The following is a 17,348-nucleotide window of genomic DNA, read 5'->3' as shown; positions in this document are numbered from 1 at the left end:
TACAGGAGCGATCTCGACGCCGGTGGCCAAATTTGGACTGCAATCGCAGCCTCATCCACCAGTAATCCGTTGGGATCTGCGGTCTGTTGACTAGGAGGGTTGCCCAAGGGCTGTTTGGCCCACGAAATGAAAACATCCCATCACAAACGGTACCGAGGTCCTTTAGTGATCACCGGGTTGCTGCAGTCACACGTTGACGTGAGAAAAAGTCAAGACCTCTCCTTGAACTATCTCTATGCCTTTCCCCTATCTTGGATTGAGTCGTTAAGTATACAGCATTTCTCTGGGTTATATTAAAGAAGGTGTCCAGTTGAACAATTCGTGGTACTTAGAGCCTTTTACCGCACCATCGATGAACGAACTGGCTTGATGTAACCTAATGATCAAGGGATACTTGCGTGGTAGTGACATGGAACTGGTCTTACGATTAAAAATTTCTATATGATTCGTAAAATACATCTGTATCCGGTCCTAAACTACTCACACGCGACAAAGCCTTCCATCTGTCTGTTCCGCCCACTCTTCACTTCCCACAGCCTTCAAAGCGTACAAGGTGTGGTTGGGGTCGTACTTGTTCTTGATAGAGCTTAACTTAGCATAATTGTCACCGTAGAACGTTGACTGCCAATCAGGCTGGTTGAAGTCAGCCTCATTCAGGTAAGCACCGCTGCCAGGTGCCAAATTCTCAAGTAGGGGGAGAAGTGTTTCTGTCATGAGTTTCTGGTTTTCGACGTCATGGGTATAGTTGTAATAATCGAAGGAACTATAGATAGGTAAATGGTTTGACAGAGCTTCATACTCCTGATCACGACGGAGAAAGACTTACGTGCCGAGGACAATGCGAATCAGCGCATCGCGCCATGCGGGATTGACAGAGTTGTCTGGTATAGTCGACCGTGAAGCATTAAAAGAAACCCCTGCAACGACTGCCCCGTAGTCGGTGATGGTACGAAAGGAATCAATGAGTGGGCGAAGATCGTCATCTACCGTGCTCCGCGGGATCAGACGACCGCCGATTTGAAACTCGGTCACGGCCATCCATGGGCTGAATCGCGTGTAGCATTCGTAAAAGCTGGAACAACTGGCAATGTTGTACGCTGTACCAGTCAGTAGTGACTCTGATTGAGATGATTAAACGTACTATAGGTCATGTTGTTGCTGCTCAGAAGGTCCAGGGTGGGCTGCATCAGCGCCTGCAACTGCTCCTTGGTGCCGCCGGGTAGCGTGGACGGCATGCTCTTGAAGACCGCGTTAGTGACTTCCCAAACCGCAGCACCACCTAAATCGGCCAGCCTAGCCGTATCCTGAATGTAGCTTGTGGCAACTTCCCAGAACATATCCTCAGTTACTCTGTCATTGGTGAAGGTCAAGTTGGCGATGGCGGCCGGAATGTCAGTATAAAGCTTGCTGGTCATGGACAGGGCAACGGCGTAGGTGCCCCCGCCGCCACCGCTCATCGCCCAATATAGATCAGAGTTATTGAAAGGGGTAGCAACCAAGTGGTCTCCGGTGGCGGTGATTACCTCCCACACCAGAACCTGGTCTGCAGCCAGGCCATACATGGACATCAGCTGGCCGTGGCCTCCGCCTTGAGAATATCCACCAGCATAGCCTACTGTCTGGCAGTTGCCACCCACGAGGGTGTACCCATGTTCATGGGCCACATTCATGGCGTCCAAAATCTGCACACCTGCACCGACCTTGATGGCGGGCCCGGAGTAGCCTGTTGACTGGTATTCGACAATTTCAATATCCTTCAGATGATGAGTCCAAAGGGCCAGGGCACCAGCCCCAGTGGACCTGCCAAGATAATCGTGGCCAGTATTGCGGACAACAAGACGGATATTATGCTTGCTAGCAAACTCGATGGTTGTCTGATAATCCTGCGCGCTGCTGGCATTCACGGCATACCGGACCAGGTGCCTGATGGTGCAGGGTGTGTTGGGCAGGTATGGATCGCAGGAGAAATTGGCGAACCACGGCGCCATTGGGGAGTAACTGGTCTCATAGTGGGTTCTGGTTTCGTTCCACACTGCCAGCAGCTCTTCACAAGCCGCCGCATCGTATGGCAAGAATGTACTGTTGAAGTGGCACACACTCGCAGCAGGGACTGTGGCGATGAGCCTCCCCCCCAGGGTAGCGTTGAAAGTGTCCCAGTCCTGCGTGGAAGGCCAGCACGCATCTCCAGGAAAGCAGCGACACGACGAGCCGGTTGAAGCTGCAGCAATGGATAGCAATGAAACGAAGAAGGACAGTTTGCCAGCCATTCCGGAGGAAAAGCACAAAACTTCAATTATGGCAAGCGAAGTGACTATTAGCTTGCATTCGAACTCGGCTCGATTCTATTAGGAATTCGACTATATCTCTCCTGTCAGTTGCATGTTCGCCAAGGCCTTCTACTTCGGATACTTTGTATACTATGCAGGTTAAGGGGGAGGCGCTAACGGCCTACCGCCACACCCGCCTGGCTGCCTCCACATCCGTACCATCCGCTTCCGCTGATACCTCATGACGTGTTGAGGGCTCACATCACAAGCACGTGACCGGAGAGACCATCTTATAAATTATGAGTGAGTATTGATGCTAGAAACAGTGTTTTCTTTGTTGCCGTCTTCCGTATTAGATTTCCGGTATGTGGGGTTGCTGATCGGGACGCATGCACTTGTCAGACAAACCTTCGGGGTCTGGCGGCTCCTGTTTCGTCAGACCAGTCGCCCTACTAGTACTACAAAGGGTATACCTCTACTAAATCTGGCGTTTTGCGACGAGCTACGCTTTATCAAGATTGACTTTCTAGGAGTTTCCTATTGTTTATTATGCCGTATTTAATGATCGCCTGAATGAAGCTATCTGTAAGTGACCGGGACTTATTATGGATACTGCTTTAGAATCAATCACAGAATGAGTTGGGTTTATTCCTAATTGTTCTTCTACACACCCTTTGCTCTATTATAGACAATAGTGATTTATCTTGGTTACTAGTCGAAACTAGTCTGATATACTCTGCCTGATTTACTCTATGAACAGGTGAACAAGATGAATAAATTAGTTGTTCACTTGACTACAATCATCTCCTGACAGTAAACACATACTATTCAGTGGATCCATCAGATTCCCCTCCCTCAAAGTCTTCGCAGCTCGCACCAAACTAACGGCCGATGTGACAGATCCGGAAATCTTTCCTACACCCCTAACACGTCCAATGCCTCTATCATTTCTTTTGAGACCAAGGGTACAAGTTATCGCAAGGTTGTCTCGACCGATTCGCCTCATAGTAAAAGAAGTGCACGGATTTCTTCTATCGGACTAATCTCCCCCAGTTGCATACCGTAGCCGACAATGGCTTCTCGCAAAGCATCATTTCCAGTCGAGCGCATCCACCACGACAGACTGCGACCAAAGCAGTCTCGAGGCTCCTATGTTAGCGGATGGTTCTCGAGGATCTTCCGGATGACATTCTCCCGTCCCTGCTGAACCGCTACAACTAGGGGAGTGAACCCAAATTCGTCAGGACGATGGACGGCGCAGCCCCGGGATCTAAGTTCTTCGAACATGTCTTCATGGCCAGCGACTGCCGCGTGGAAGAGCGCCGACCGACCTTGTTGATCAACGTCATCCAACCCGAAACCGGGAGTGTGCAGTAATTGGGTAAACACGCCTTGGTGACCCTTAATGACTGCCCAGGAAAGCGCGTTTCACCCGTAGAGGCCGTCAACCCCCTGAAGGGAGAAACCCTGCTCTATCAGCATTGCGACCATGTCCGCTTTGCCCTGGAACGCAGCCCAACACAGAAGAGGCATACGGAAGACGCCTTGCTCGACATCACTGCCCGGATATCGTAACAATATCTTCACCATTTCCGGAGTACCCTGACAGATAGCCATTCCCGTAATGGTAGTCCCTTTTAAGCAAAGGTTACACTCGGACTTTTGCAGGAGTAAATCGGCCTGCGTTGCAGGAAAAGCTTGATAATATGTGGCCGGAACGTGTTATCAACCTTTTTTCCACATTCCCACCAATCGTGTTGAGCCATTATTACCATTCCGGACCCTCACCGTCGATTGTATGCTGCATGTAGCATACAGCTGGAGGCAGTTCTTAATGAGCTTTCTACATGGCTACCATTGAAGTTTGTAAATTCTATCAATTTCTTGATCAGACGAGTATATGTCCTGGGTCACACACGTGGACTCCTTCCCCACCTGAATTATTAATATCAGGAGAATTATAATAACCCTATGGGTTTTTATTTTTTATTTTTCTTTTGTTTTGTTTGAGTGAGGAGTCGAGCTATTGTCACAATCGGGGCACAGTCAATATCAATGATCACCTTGCCAATGTCTCTGAACTCACTAAAACAGGTACGCCCCGCATGCCTTTCGGGATTTGAAGATCCACCCATATTCATCGCAATTGTTAAATTGTAATTGTCATCCTATTCAATTGACAACTTTACCAATATCTAATTTATAATTAGTCTATCATCGAAAGGGATATCAAAGTATAGATTTGCTTTTATGCTAATCTTAAACACGAATAGCTACCGATCTGGCTGGTCTCATTCAATGTTTACGTACCTTAATAAGAAATGGTCATACCTGCTAGCTGATCTATATAGTTTCTCCCGCAGACATGAACTGAGGGCTATTAAACTACGAGTTATGCTACGTCGAATCCTTCCTAGATCAGGCTACACTGGAAAGCACTAATATATAAGCAAATAATTCAATTCAACTACAAACCGTCCAAGACTCCGCAATAATCCTCCCGCACACGATAGCTATCCCAATAACTTCAAATGTATCCAGCGAGACCACAAACAATTGTGTATGACCTGCACAGCAGATTCACACCCCCGCCCCCAAAGCAACTTCTTAAACCGCAATAGCAGCATCAACAAGAGGGGCCGCCTCCTCACGCTTGGAGCCCTTGGGCGCCTGATCGGCAAAGTCCTTCACACCGGTGTCGATAGCGTCAGAGATGCCACCAGCGATGGAACCAGCCAGGCTCTGGAGGTTCTCCGGGACCTTGGAGACGATCGTGTCGGAAAGCTTCTTGGCAGCAGCCTTCTGCTGAGTCAGGTCATTGTAGGTCTGCGTGCCCTTTCCGGCCTTGACGATGAGACTCTTCTTGCCGTCGAGCTTGTTAATGACGGCGGTGATCTTGTCCTTGAGGTCGTTGACGGGGCCGGGGAGTCCCAGCGCGTCGCTGCTGCTAAGGGCGGCCGTGCTGCTGACCTTGGTGTTGCCGTTGTTGATGGCCGTCACGAGGGTGTCGGAGGCTTGCTGGACCTTGGCGACGTCGCCACCGTTGTAAGCTTGGATGGCGGAGCCCAGGGCGTCGACCTTGGTGCCGATGCTGGAAAGGACGCCGGTGACGGTGGGGAGGTCGCGCTCCTGCACCGCGGTGGGCGCAGCGAGAGAGCCGGCGGCGAGGCCGAGGGTGAGAATGGAGACAATGGAGAGCTTCATGATGATGGTTGAGATACGGAGTTTGGATTAAGTTAAGAGTTGGTAGTAGAGTTATGTTTGCTGATTGCTGATGATGATAGGCATGATTGAAGGACAATTGAGTGACTTTATATAGCTCTCTGGCTATGTCCTCGTGGAGAGGGCCAAATCCCAAATGGGCAAAAGAACGACACCGTGATGATACATTGCTGGCAAAGCCTGAATAGTAGGTCAACTTCCACCAAATGACGATGTGCAAACCCTGAATCGTCAGTGATTAACAGGGACTGGATCACGAACCGTTAGGGATGGCTGAATTTCCGGGGAAGTTGGAAGCAGAGACCCAAAAAGCGGGTGTTTTGGAGCGTTTCCATTTGCTTAGTGGAACCGTAAATGTTAATGCTGAACCCTGTCCCACGGGGGTGTTCACGAGGATTATACACTATGTCGATCTTTATTTATAATTTAACCTTTGCTTCACTTACTGCCTGTGGTCCTGATTTTTTGGTTCGCACATCACCGCGGGAGTTTATTTTGCGGAGCTCGGGATCAACCGCCAAGTTATGAGCCAACCAACCAAATCGAATGGTTTCATGATGTGGAGTTTGCGATTTTGCACCCAATTTGATGCGTAGGAGTTTGGGTTTGTGGGGTGCTTTGACCAACACCAATTATGAGATTGCTACATCCTGCTCCTAGCGGCTTCGTCGCAGGGCAGGGCAATTGCGGGATCACCTTTGATCCAATCACTACCAGGCGGCCTTTCTGGAGAACTTGGAACTTCATTACCGCTGATCAGGACTCCGGATTGTACCAGAGTGTGTTCATCAGGCTCGTGCTGCACTGGCGCTTCACGCCTCATACAATGCTGAGCCACGGGGCGGTATCATTGGGGAAGGGAGCTGGAAGGTGGATGAATGGGCGGGATGGCAAGTCAGGGTACAGAGGAAGGGTAGCAGTGTTATTAGGTCCGGTCACGCTGATGGTTTTATTTACAATTGCTGGGCATGTTTGACATGATTTCTTGTCTCTTTAATGGAGAGCTAGGTCTTTATTCTTCTTTCCTGCTCGACAATGAGAGACTCTAGATACCTGGGATGTAATTCACGAAGGTCACTTTCCTACAGTGCTTAGTGAAGCAAAGTGTGTCGCATATACAAGCTTACTTTTGGCATATGAGGGTCTACAAGTTCCACTAGTAAATTATCGCTTGCTAAGATGGATCAACCGTGTACAGTGAACAGTATATCTGCTCCTTGGCGGAATCCATCGGCTTGCTAGTGTTGCAATATTTCAAGCTTATATATATTTAATTGGCTGTGATAGACAAAGGCTTTCTTTTCAAGTAGCTACTACCGCTATATCAGAAGAAGTATCATTGACTGTCCTGAATACACATTATTATCTGCTGAAGCTGTCTAGCGGTCTCAATTTGCTTCAACATTTATACCTTAGGGCCAAATATCGGAAGTTCAATCAAATGAGCAATTTGGGGGTTATCCCCTTTTTCTCTTTTAGTTTTTTTTTTTTCTCCCTGGGTCGCAGCTAGCTACAACATCATAAATAACATGATTCGCTACGGGAGTTCGTGTATAGTGCAGAAAACCACTTCGTCTCCCGAAAATGTCCACACGCATACTACCTAGACGAGACCCATACCAAGCTCAATCAAAGTCGCGCATATCACTAAGGCACACCTATACACAGATCCATTCAAGTGTTATGAATATTGATTCTTGTCCGACTTTGGGGGTCATGATTGATTGGCGCCCTTCGAAGGCCGCAGCGTACATATCTTGGGTGACGAGTACGCTCCCGGCGTCGTCCTGGTGTTGGCTCCTGTGGGCCGTTATCTGAATCCCAGCTTAGGGAATGGCGTGATAGCGGCGGTCTTGCCAATGGGCGTGTAAGTCTGGGATCACGACCATCGTCCGGGTCCAACGAAGGTTGTTGCGCTTTTGGTCCCTCCGGACAGGTATCTGGTTCCAAACGTTTGCGTTTCTTAGACCTACTCTCCTTACCAACCCGTTTTTTGTTGCCCTTTTCGACCTCTTTATCTTTCTTGTGTTTCAAATTGGCAAAGTCCAATTTCAATTTTTCATTCTCTTTCCGGAGTGCCTCAATCTTCTCAATGGCATCACGGGACACGTCGTTGCGCTCTTTTTGCAGTTTCGCACAGTCCAATAAAGCCGATACCCGATCCTCTTGGGCGCGAAGACAATCTTCCTGCAATTTCTTGACCAGTTGCTTCAACATTTCGATTTCATCGGAAGAACACGCAATTGAACCGCTGGCTGCGAGCGAAGCTCGAAGCTACGCGAGATCGCTTCGAAGCACGTTAAGGTGATCTGTAGTAAAATCGATTACTTCCTGTGGAGGTCGTTTAGGGTTTTCTGTAGAGGATTGAGCCCCTGCCAATTGTAGTACAGGGGATGTTGATTCACAGGTCGGATCATTAGGAGTTTCAGCTGGGGCGGGTGGCATCATGGTGACTGAGTTGCTCCTGCCTGCACGCTCTGGTTCAGACGCCTTGTCAAGCTCGGGAGCGGCGCAGAGAGCTAGACGCAGATTCTCAGATATAATCTTGAAACGTGCATCAATAGCCTCAATATCCTCGTCCATGATCTAATATAGATTAACGGCTATCAGAAGAGGTAATGCTGCTTGCTAATGGATACAACTTTCGTTATGAGAGAGGAAGGTTGTGATGACGAAGTGAGGAGCTGCACAGGATAATCTGGTCGTCAGAATCTTTCCTTGACGGTAGATGTGAATATCGCCCTGGTGATACATCGATTAGTCGTTCATTTGTACGTGTGAAGGTTTCCTACCATCGGTAGGTCAGCTATAAGTATCAGTCATGTAGATTGCTTTCTTCCTCTTCATCGTCACCCTTTCTGCACAACAGATCTTGACTGTTGAACCTGTTGGCATCCCAAGTGAGTGACAAAAGCAAGCCCCTGTTTTTATAGAAGCACCTTATCATGTCTTCAGCTCATCACAAGTTTTTGACGTGAAATCATCCAATCAACTCTTGAAAAGAACATCCGTAGACCAACAGTTTGAAGATCTGCAAACCTCCATCGTCTCTGTTAAAATCGCGCATTTACCTACATAATCGCCATCAGACCAACGCGATGCCCAACAACACGAACGGACGCCCTGTTCAAGGGGCTCATATAGATGGAAATGAATCATCTGATACAATTGAAACATCCAGCAGTGTCACTGTTGGTCTGATGGAGCGGGAGATAAGGGACCGGATCATGGCCCTTCGGGAAAACACGACGAATGAATTTGAGGAACAGCTCTACATCGAACCCTACACTGCTATAGAATCGCAAGAGGGAGAAGTCGGAGGAGAAACCGATTCGAATACGGCTCCTGTAGATGAAGTTCAGCGCCGTCACGGTTCGGTTATCGACCTAACCTCTATCCCCGCCCCTCTCGAAAAGGCTCTAGCCAAGATCAGATCGACGGGAATGCCAGAGGGCAAAGTTCTCCGCTGGCCGGTGACTCTGGACCAATGGCGAAGCGACGAATTTATCGCGGATGCTGTTGAGGATCTGCAATTCTTTTTAGATTTGTTCAAAATGCGCTTGGAAACCCTTCGCAATGGAGCAGTTGAGAAAGATCCGAAGCTTCGCGCTGCATTGTGGCGGGCTGAGATGAATGCTTTGGATTCTCCTCTCTTGAAGAGGCCGCGGCGTGAATGAGTACTTATTCTAATGCCGGTACCTTCGATTTGTTGTCTTACTGAAAGTTGTTACCCCTTTTTTACTGTCGCAAGAGTATCTGTGTCTCGATTTGGCTCAACTACGCCTGCTTTCTGCTGTTGTCTGTCTGTTTTGGTCCTTCTTCATGAGACAAGAGACATAGTCGTCAAATTATTCCAGTGTTCAATATCATTAGGGGATCATGATGAGCATACGACGATAATACAATACATCGCTGTCAATGGGTTAGAGCGGGTTGTCGTCTGAAAGACTCTGGGCCCATATTCTCGAATAATACCGCTCTTGAGGAAGATGCCAGACATACTATGCCTTTCAAATAAACACTGATGAAGGTAGTAACATAGGCCCGCATGATATATGGGCTGTGAAGGTTGACTATGATCTGCAGTTCCAACAGATGGGCGTGAGCAATGACCAGCAGTTGTGTTTACATGTGAGCTGGTTTCGAAATAGGTGATATTTTGTCTTCTTTCCACTCTATCTATTTTCAGGGTTATTTTGGAAATGGGGCAGACAGCTGTTGGGTTCGTCTTTCGTCCAGCTGGACTCATCTGCCGCAAGGTTTCCCCCCACCTCAAAGGCATGCAGATCCAGGACAATGCAACAATCGAATAATCTTAAGTAGCGTTCTTTTACTTGGTATGATTCTGGTCTTGGGTTGGATGGATATCTCTCTCCAAAGGGAAGGAACTGGAGTGACCATCATCACGAGCAGTTATAGTTTTTTGGGAAGGATTATATCGATATTAATTTCCACCTGCAACTCTCCCAAGTACCTAAAATTAAGTAGTAGTAGGCGAGAGCCGGCAATGCTTCGAGAAATAGCTGTCGAAAGAGTAACTACATATGCAGCCTTTATGGATTTTGGTTTTGTAGCACGTATTCGTTTTCAATACCTCAGATTAACAACTAAATCCCAATTATATCCTCACTTTTCGAAACATATCCCTAATCCTAACACCCGGTCCTTACTCATAAGGATAAGAAAAACAGAGGATAATATCTATGTAGACATTTATGTCTTTCAATAACCCGGAAGAAACCCCAAACCCCCTCACAAAGCCTCAATCGCCTTCCTCAGCACCTCCAAACTGCGATCACTCACCTCCTGAGCACCCTCCTCACTCTCAGCCATCGTGTCCCTCAACGCCCAAGCAACATCACTCCACCACCCCATCCCCACCAATCCACCTCCCTTCCTCCTTTCCAAACTTTCCTTCAACCGACTCGTATGCTCCCACTGCTTAGCAGCCACCTCGGCCCGCTCAATAACCTTGTCCGGAATGCCACACATCGCCGCACAGTGCATACCGAAACTGCCCTCTGCAACGCCATCCTCAAGCTTATACAAGAATGTGACGCGACGTTCCTCATCATCAACGTGGATGCGCATACGCTTCGGTGCAATTTCAGGATGTCCCTCGAACTCAGCAGCTAGGGAGTGGTAGTGGGTTGCGAAGAAGCCGAGAGCGCCAATATGTGTGGCAACATGGTGCAGGACGGCTTGGGCGACGGCCACACCGTCGTAGGAGCTGGTACCGCGACCCAGTTCGTCGAGGATGACAAGTGAGCGAGGTGTGGCTTCGGAAAGGATCTTCTTGGTTTCGGAAAGCTCGACAAAGAAGGTCGATTGGGCGGCGAAGATATTGTCATTTGCGCCTAGACGGGACATGATTCGGTCGACTGGGGTGAGGCGTGCGGACTGGCAGGGGAGGTAGCAACCGATTTGGGCCATGATTACGGCGACGCAGGTCTACAGATTCCAGGGTTAGTCTAGGTCTTCTCAAGAAGCTGTGGAAGCGAAAGTGCTGGCTCACCATTCGGAGGACAGTGGATTTTCCGGCTGCGTTGGCTCCGGTGAGGAGGTCAATGTTCGCATGTGAGCCTCCGAGCTGGATGTCGTTAGGGATGAAGTCGCCCACTGAGGAGATTAGGCACGGGTGGCGCAACTCCTCGAACTCGAGAACGCTTCGCTCGTCGTCCACGAAGACGGGTCGGCAGCTGGGCTGGCCGAGAGAGGATGAGGCCTTGGCTAAACTGATGAGACAGTCAAGCTGGGCTACAATGCGGACAGCAGCAAGCCAGGTGGTGTAGTTTTCGTCAAATCGTGCATAGAATCGGCCAGCGACTTCCTTGACGATTTGACTGTGTGTTTCTTGAGCCTCCTGCAACTGACGGATGAGCTTGCGCAGCTCCGGGAAGTAGTAGCGCTTGACTTGTTTCGTAGCAGACATTTGGTCCCAGTTCTTCGGGATGTTCTTGACTTTGATCGGCACCTCTAATTGGTAGATCTCTTTGCCATTGTCCTTGTAGATGATAGCGGAAGATCCAAGCTCTTTGCGTACACGCTTCAGCAAGCTCTCCAGGTCGCGGTGGATTTGCTCAATGTTCTCCTGAGAGCTGTCAAAGTCTTCTTCAACACCGGGCTTCGGTACCAAGATGCCGTTCTCCCTCGCCTTCGAACGATCAAAAGCAGTCTTCCAGTACTCGAGCAGGTCATTTAGGTCAGGCATTCCGCTGATCAACTGCCCAATGACACCTTCTCCTGCTGAGCCACTTTCCTTGAGTAAACTCATGGTGTACTCAATCTGCTCAAAGCCTTCCAAGACGCGCAAGAAGTCCTGGGCTTTGCAATTCGCAGCATGGACACGAGAGATGAGCCGCTCCAAATCGGGCATCTTGGTCAGCTGGGACGAAAATTGGTCCCGGACAGTGGGATCAGCATTGAGGGCATCCACGGCATCCAAGCGAGCATTGATCTTATTTGCATCCACAAGCGGGTGGCATACCCACTGCTTGAACATCCGCTTACCAAAAGGTGTGATACAGCGGTTCAAAAGTTGGAACAAGGTGCCCTCGGAGCCGCCATCGAAGGAGTTGGAGAATATCTCCATGTTGATAAGAGTCTGACCATCCAGCACCAGGCTGGTGGCCTTCTTGATCGGATCGTACGCAGTGAAGTTACCAATGGTGATCAAGTCACGATCGATCTTTAGGAGTCGGAGGTACTGCACCAAAGCACCGAATGCAGACATGACCAATTCTTTGTCCCGGGCTTCTCGGAGTGCCTCAGGCCAAGCTTGCAAGTTATCATCGTCGTGCGAGACGAAATACTCGCTCGCATCGAGCTCCTTCACCGTAATGTCAGCCTCCCAGAACTCTTTCACCGGCTTCAGGTAGTTCCAGAGCGTAGTTGGACCAGTGTTATTCTTCAAAATGCGCAAAGCCTTGTGGGACACTGCAGACTTCTCCAAAAGAAGCTCCTGTGGTCGGGTCTGCGCGACAAAAGTTTCAAACTTCGTCATGTCAACATCGTCCACAAACTCAGACAGGAAAAATTGGCCGGTTGCAGTATCAACGAAAGCGATACCAAAGGCAGGCTTGTCATCGATTAGAGCCTCCTTGATAGCAACACAGTACGTAGACATGTCATCCTGCAGCATGGAGCCTTCCACAAGGGTACCGGCCGTGAGAACTGACGACAATTCTCTTCTAATGACTTTGTCTTCTTTACCTCCGCCCTTCTTACCATCACGTTCGCGCATCTCCTTGCCCAGGGCTGACTCAATTTGGTCAACACGAGCGATCTTGAACCCCTTGGCCACGAACTGGTTGGCCCAGTGATCCAAACTCATCTCCGGAACACCAACCATGCGCATGTTCACACGATCAGTAAGCTTTAGATCGAACAATTGATGTCCGATGGTAGCATCATTCTCATAAAGCTCGTAGAACTTGCCCTTCTTGAAGAAAACAACAGTATCCCAGAATTTCTGCTTGATCTCCCAGTATTGCTTCTCGAATGGCGAGAACTTGGTCCAAGCCAATGGTGGGATATATAGAGTGCGAGGGTCATACTCAGGGTGGCCGATAGGATGCCCGTCAATGTCTCGGATATTTGCAAGCCAGGCATACCGTTGTTCAGGCTCCGTCACATGTGCTTTCTGCTTCGTGGCTCCCGATGATTTCTTTGGAGTAACCGGTGCTGTGCGAGGCTGGCGTGGCTCGGAGCTCTCTGGGTCGTACGTCCACTTGAGAGCTGTACCGGCAGATGCGTCTGGTATGTCCAGGTCCAACTCCTCATCAGGTGATACAGGTGGTAAAGAGGAGGACTTGCTCTTCGGTTGGGTCGACGGTCTCTTGCGCTTCTTGGATGGTTTCGCTTCTTCGTCCGAATCGTCTGCAACAATGAAGTCGTCCATTTCTAAAAACCAGTCAGAATAGCATGCAGAAATGTGGGGACAAAAACTCACCATCATCGGAGTAACCCACATCTCCGCCATCGTTGAACTCATCATCACTTTCAGGAGACATCTTCCTTCGCTTGTTCCTGCTGTTGCGACTAGGGCGGAATATCTTCTCGTCGTCATCTTCGCCTTCGGAGTCGGATTCGACGTAATTGACGTGCTTCTTAGCCTGGAAGGATAAGCTGTCAGCACATCTGGAATAAATGAATGCCAGGGTTCAAGTCCTTACCCGTCGCGATGGAGACGCCGTCTTCAACTCGGCTTTGCCATTCTGACTCTCCTGCAGCATCATGTGTTAGTCGTCAATGACACACCGCTGTCTGCAAATCGCACCTGTGCATTATCATTCTGCTCATCCTCCTCCGGAATCACTAGGTCACTACTAGGCACCGGCTCCAATTCCTGCTTGAACTTGGGAACGCTCTTCTTCCGTTCCGCCGCGCCCTTGGCACCTCCGCGTCGCTGCTCTGAGACCCTCTCCGCCGGAGAAGAAGCAGGCTCCGCATTACGAGAAGTGGACGGTGTGGATGGAGACGACTTCTGAAAGAACCCAAGAATTGACTTTTGGTTTTTCATGTTCTGGGTGCTGGACGTGGAACGTTTCAAGGCTCCGGTGGGCGGCGTCGCAGTCGTGGGAGAGGAGGCGGCGGGGGTTCCTCTAGCCATTATGGGTTATATTGTTATATATCAGGGGTAAGGTTGACGGTAGTTTATATCATGCTTTATAATAAGTAAATGGGCCCATTAAATGGGTCAATGGATTTTAGAAATAACGGACGGAGGGGATGGACATCGGACAGGGTGAATCTGGGCTGGACAGTCCTGGGGAGCGCAGCGAGAAACGGGCGTCACGCGTCGACGCGTTAAGTGGATTTCTGCCGCCGCCTTCTGCTTCGAGACTGATAGCCCGGCTGCCTCTCGCCCAATGGAAACCGGGTGGAGATCGAAATATGGGGTAAACCGGAAGTTTAAATTTGATACATCGACTGGACGTGTGGTAGCATAGAAAGGGCTTTCGAAAACTAATTGGAAATATCAATGAGACTCAGGCAAAAGGGCCTCCATGATCAGTCAACACCGCCACTGCCTGGCAGCTAAACACACTGTATCACGAGAGAGCTACCGCGAAACTAGTCAAGATCCTGTTCCTTTTTGGCTACACGCTGAGGTAGGATTGTCGATCGTTAGATACAATTGGCATACATGGTATATGTACATGTCTAAAAATACAATGAGGAGTGTATGATCAAGTCAGAGCCTTCAAAGCTCAGCCAGAGGGCCATTAATTGCTGTTGCCGGTTTCCGGCGCTTCCGTCTCCCACCCGGGCGCAGTGTATCCAGCCGCCTTGAATTCTTCATCGCTCACAATGGTCACGATCTTAAACTTCCACTTGCCCATCTTCAAGAAGAGCTTGTCTCCAATGACGAACTCCTCTGTCTTCGCCGCGGGCCATACCTTGATGGGAGTGAACGCAAGGTCGTCACTCATTTGCCCGCTATCTCCCGGACGACTACCGACATAAGCACCCCGGTTCTCAATTGCACGGTGGCCTTCACTCTTGGAAGCAACCAGCCCTGCGGACCAGAGGACTTTGTTGAGCGTCTGATTGTACACTAGAGACCGCGGAAGGGTGATATTCACTTGGGGCATGTTCGCAAAGTTGGTCTGGGGGGCATATGGGTTTCCAGATTCTGGAGTAACAAAGCCGGCCGTTGGTGACTGGGGACTACCACCGGTCGCGGGTTTCCGAGGTAGGGGGCTTGGTTCTGCTGTAGATAACCGTGGGCGGAAAAGCTGACGATGTTGGAGAGCGACCGCATCAGCCTCGGTCTTGCCATGGATCAGCTCGACGAACTCTGAAGCAAGAGCATGCTGGGCCACGCGCTTAGATGGATCTTTGTTTTGTTCCTCCATAATCTTAGCGATTTCAGGCAGCGGCAGAAAGGTGAACATCTTCAGGTAACGCTCGACAACGTCATCCGGTGTGCGAACGAAGAACTGCCATCCATCAGTTAGGCCATACTAGTTGTTGAGGTGATGCTTCATACCTGGTATAACTCGAAAGTAGAGGTCATGTCTTTGTCGAGCCAGACCGCGTTCCCAGCAGACTTGCCAAACTTCTCGCCAGACGGAGCCGTGAGCAAGGGAGTTGTGATACCAATAGGCCTATCGAGTTCATTCTTAAAGTCGAGGCGTTCCTCAGGTTCGGTCTGGTTCTTGCCGATCGACTTCACAGCGTCCATGCCAAAGAGAATATTCCCGTATTGGTCCGAGCCGCCAACCTGGACCTGAACACCCTTCTTGAAGAGTACCCACCAGTCCCATGCCTGCATTAGGGGGTAAGTAAACTCGGCAAAGGACATTCCATCTCCCTTGGACAGCCGGTTTTTGACCCTATGTTCGTGTGAGCGTCACCCTGGCGATGATTGGGGCAAGAATGAACCTACGTATCCCGGCCCATCATAGGTCCGAGGCGGGTGTGAACGCCTAGGTCTCGAAGCAATTCTATGACAGGCATGGAGTTCCACCAGGTGTTGTTGTTGACAAGGGCACGCCGCCAGTACTTATTCGTGTAGCCATGTCTTCGGCCATACACATCAATGCTGTGGCCCAGCTTCTTGAGCTGCATATGCATGCTCGCCATGTTGGCTTTGCGAACAGATGAGTGGACTTGATCCCGGCTTTTCAGTCGTCCTGTTGGATCACCGAAGCGAGCGGTAGCACCACCAAGCTGCGAGATATTAGCCATGCCCCGTTATTACCCATCCATGCGCATATGACTGACCAGAAATGTGACCGGCAAGCCCCAGACGTAGCCCCAAGCCAAAATCATAAAAGGCAGCATATGACCAACGTGTAAAGACGGGGCGGTAGGATCCACGCCAGCGTACATGCCAACTCGCCGTTGAGTGAAGAGACGGTCTAACGTTTCTCGTTCTCTGCATTTTATTAGAGGGTCCGATTAGCCAACCACCGTCATTTTCAGTTGATACATGTATGTTATTTTGAAATCACCTACCCAACAACATCGTGCAAAAGTCCCCGCTCCTCAAGGTGTTGTGCAAAGCTCTTCCTCTTTCCTGCTTCAATCTCGTCCGCAAAGTCACTCCATTCCTTTTTGGCCTCCAGCTGTTTCTGCACGTACTTCCGCGAGATCCAACGTCTTTGATCCGACGCAATTTGGAAGGTTGGGCATCTAAGCATAGGGCGAATGCTGCTAGAGGGCGATTGGTTCATCTGCAACGCTTCCGCGGTCCGCGCATAGTTGCGAGCGCCGCATAATGTTTTCTGGGGTAAAGTCTTCGGTACCGATAGGCGTACCGCGCGCGGCAGAGCCCCTGTGTATGGCCTCATGATACCAGATAGCAGACAAGTCAACCAATGGCTGCTTGTGACTGACTGGCTATGGTATTGCGCGAGAATGGCAGATCACTCAACTGGAAAATTACCTCCGATAAGAAGCCGATCAGTTGCGCCGCGACGGAGAATTGTTGACGCGGAGCTCGTTGCCCCCTACCGCCATATACACCGCCTAGATTGGCAGAACCTCGCCCAGAAATACCCGGAGCTAAGCGGAGTTAAGCAATACACTCCTGCAATTATCTGGTTGTCGACTATTCAATATAAGCAACCACATCCTAATCTCTTATCTTTCTGGCCTCTCATGCAGCTCAGCTTCCAGCTTTACCTTTACCAACCAGGGCAGTTACTTATAAGCTGTTATATACTGCTTCAGCGCAAGTGATCACGAGCATATAATGCACTGGCATTTCGATATATATCTTGACAGCTACTATATCACCCATCACTAAACAACTACCGGACCCCACAAACTGTACAGCACCAGGGCTACTAAGAAGGCCTGAGGACGTCATCATGAATTGTTACATGATGTGTTTATTCTCCCAAAATT

At 49.6% G+C, this 17,348-nt stretch overlaps 6 protein-coding genes across 6 annotated transcripts; 1 reads left to right on the top strand and 5 right to left on the bottom strand.

Moving 5' to 3' along the window:
- Window positions 1-427: 427 nt before the first annotated feature.
- On the bottom strand, window positions 428-2,464 carry BO83DRAFT_451592 (FAD-dependent oxidoreductase; the record flags this gene model as incomplete). The annotated part of the gene is made up of 4 exons (XM_025536840.1): window positions 1,142-2,464; window positions 827-1,097; window positions 485-763; window positions 428-437 (listed from the first exon to the last, which is right to left on the bottom strand). Exons 1-4 carry the CDS (start codon window positions 2,265-2,267, stop codon window positions 428-430), a joined length of 1,686 nt encoding a protein of 561 aa, XP_025385326.1. The 5' UTR covers window positions 2,268-2,464.
- Window positions 2,465-4,874: 2,410 nt separating this feature from the next.
- Window positions 4,875-5,471, bottom strand: BO83DRAFT_429834 (cell wall mannoprotein 1 family protein; the record flags this gene model as incomplete). The annotated part of the gene is made up of 1 exon (XM_025535492.1): window positions 4,875-5,471. One exon carries the CDS (start codon window positions 5,469-5,471, stop codon window positions 4,875-4,877), a length of 597 nt encoding a protein of 198 aa, XP_025385325.1.
- Window positions 5,472-7,114: 1,643 nt separating this feature from the next.
- Window positions 7,115-8,072, bottom strand: BO83DRAFT_429833 (uncharacterized protein; the record flags this gene model as incomplete). The annotated part of the gene is made up of 3 exons (XM_025535491.1): window positions 7,115-7,147; window positions 7,242-7,763; window positions 7,818-8,072. 3 exons carry the CDS (start codon window positions 8,070-8,072, stop codon window positions 7,115-7,117), a joined length of 810 nt encoding a protein of 269 aa, XP_025385324.1.
- A 479-nt stretch (window positions 8,073-8,551) lies between these two features.
- Window positions 8,552-9,384, top strand: BO83DRAFT_451584 (uncharacterized protein). Its single transcript, XM_025536839.1, has one exon. It carries the CDS (start codon window positions 8,588-8,590, stop codon window positions 9,164-9,166), a length of 579 nt encoding a protein of 192 aa, XP_025385323.1. The 5' UTR covers window positions 8,552-8,587; the 3' UTR covers window positions 9,167-9,384.
- A 693-nt stretch (window positions 9,385-10,077) lies between these two features.
- Window positions 10,078-14,225, bottom strand: BO83DRAFT_439746 (mismatch repair ATPase MSH6). Its single transcript, XM_025536197.1, has 5 exons — window positions 13,768-14,225; window positions 13,664-13,714; window positions 13,441-13,603; window positions 11,005-13,391; window positions 10,078-10,940 (listed from the first exon to the last, which is right to left on the bottom strand). Exons 1-5 carry the CDS (start codon window positions 14,098-14,100, stop codon window positions 10,242-10,244), a joined length of 3,633 nt encoding a protein of 1,210 aa, XP_025385322.1. The 5' UTR covers window positions 14,101-14,225; the 3' UTR covers window positions 10,078-10,241.
- A 451-nt stretch (window positions 14,226-14,676) lies between these two features.
- BO83DRAFT_366624 (tyrosine--tRNA ligase MSY1) lies at window positions 14,677-16,841 on the bottom strand. Its single transcript, XM_025529722.1, has 5 exons — window positions 16,455-16,841; window positions 16,221-16,374; window positions 15,883-16,166; window positions 15,484-15,829; window positions 14,677-15,433 (listed from the first exon to the last, which is right to left on the bottom strand). Exons 1-5 carry the CDS (start codon window positions 16,787-16,789, stop codon window positions 14,717-14,719), a joined length of 1,836 nt encoding a protein of 611 aa, XP_025385321.1. The 5' UTR covers window positions 16,790-16,841; the 3' UTR covers window positions 14,677-14,716.
- Window positions 16,842-17,348: the final 507 nt, after the last annotated feature.

This window comes from Aspergillus eucalypticola, assembly GCF_003184535.1.
Source record: "Aspergillus eucalypticola CBS 122712 chromosome Unknown BO83scaffold_23, whole genome shotgun sequence".
Lineage (NCBI taxonomy): Eukaryota > Fungi > Ascomycota > Eurotiomycetes > Eurotiales > Aspergillaceae > Aspergillus > Aspergillus eucalypticola.
The sequence above is the reverse complement of the archived record's forward strand: the minus strand, read 5'-3'. Positions and strand labels throughout refer to the sequence as shown.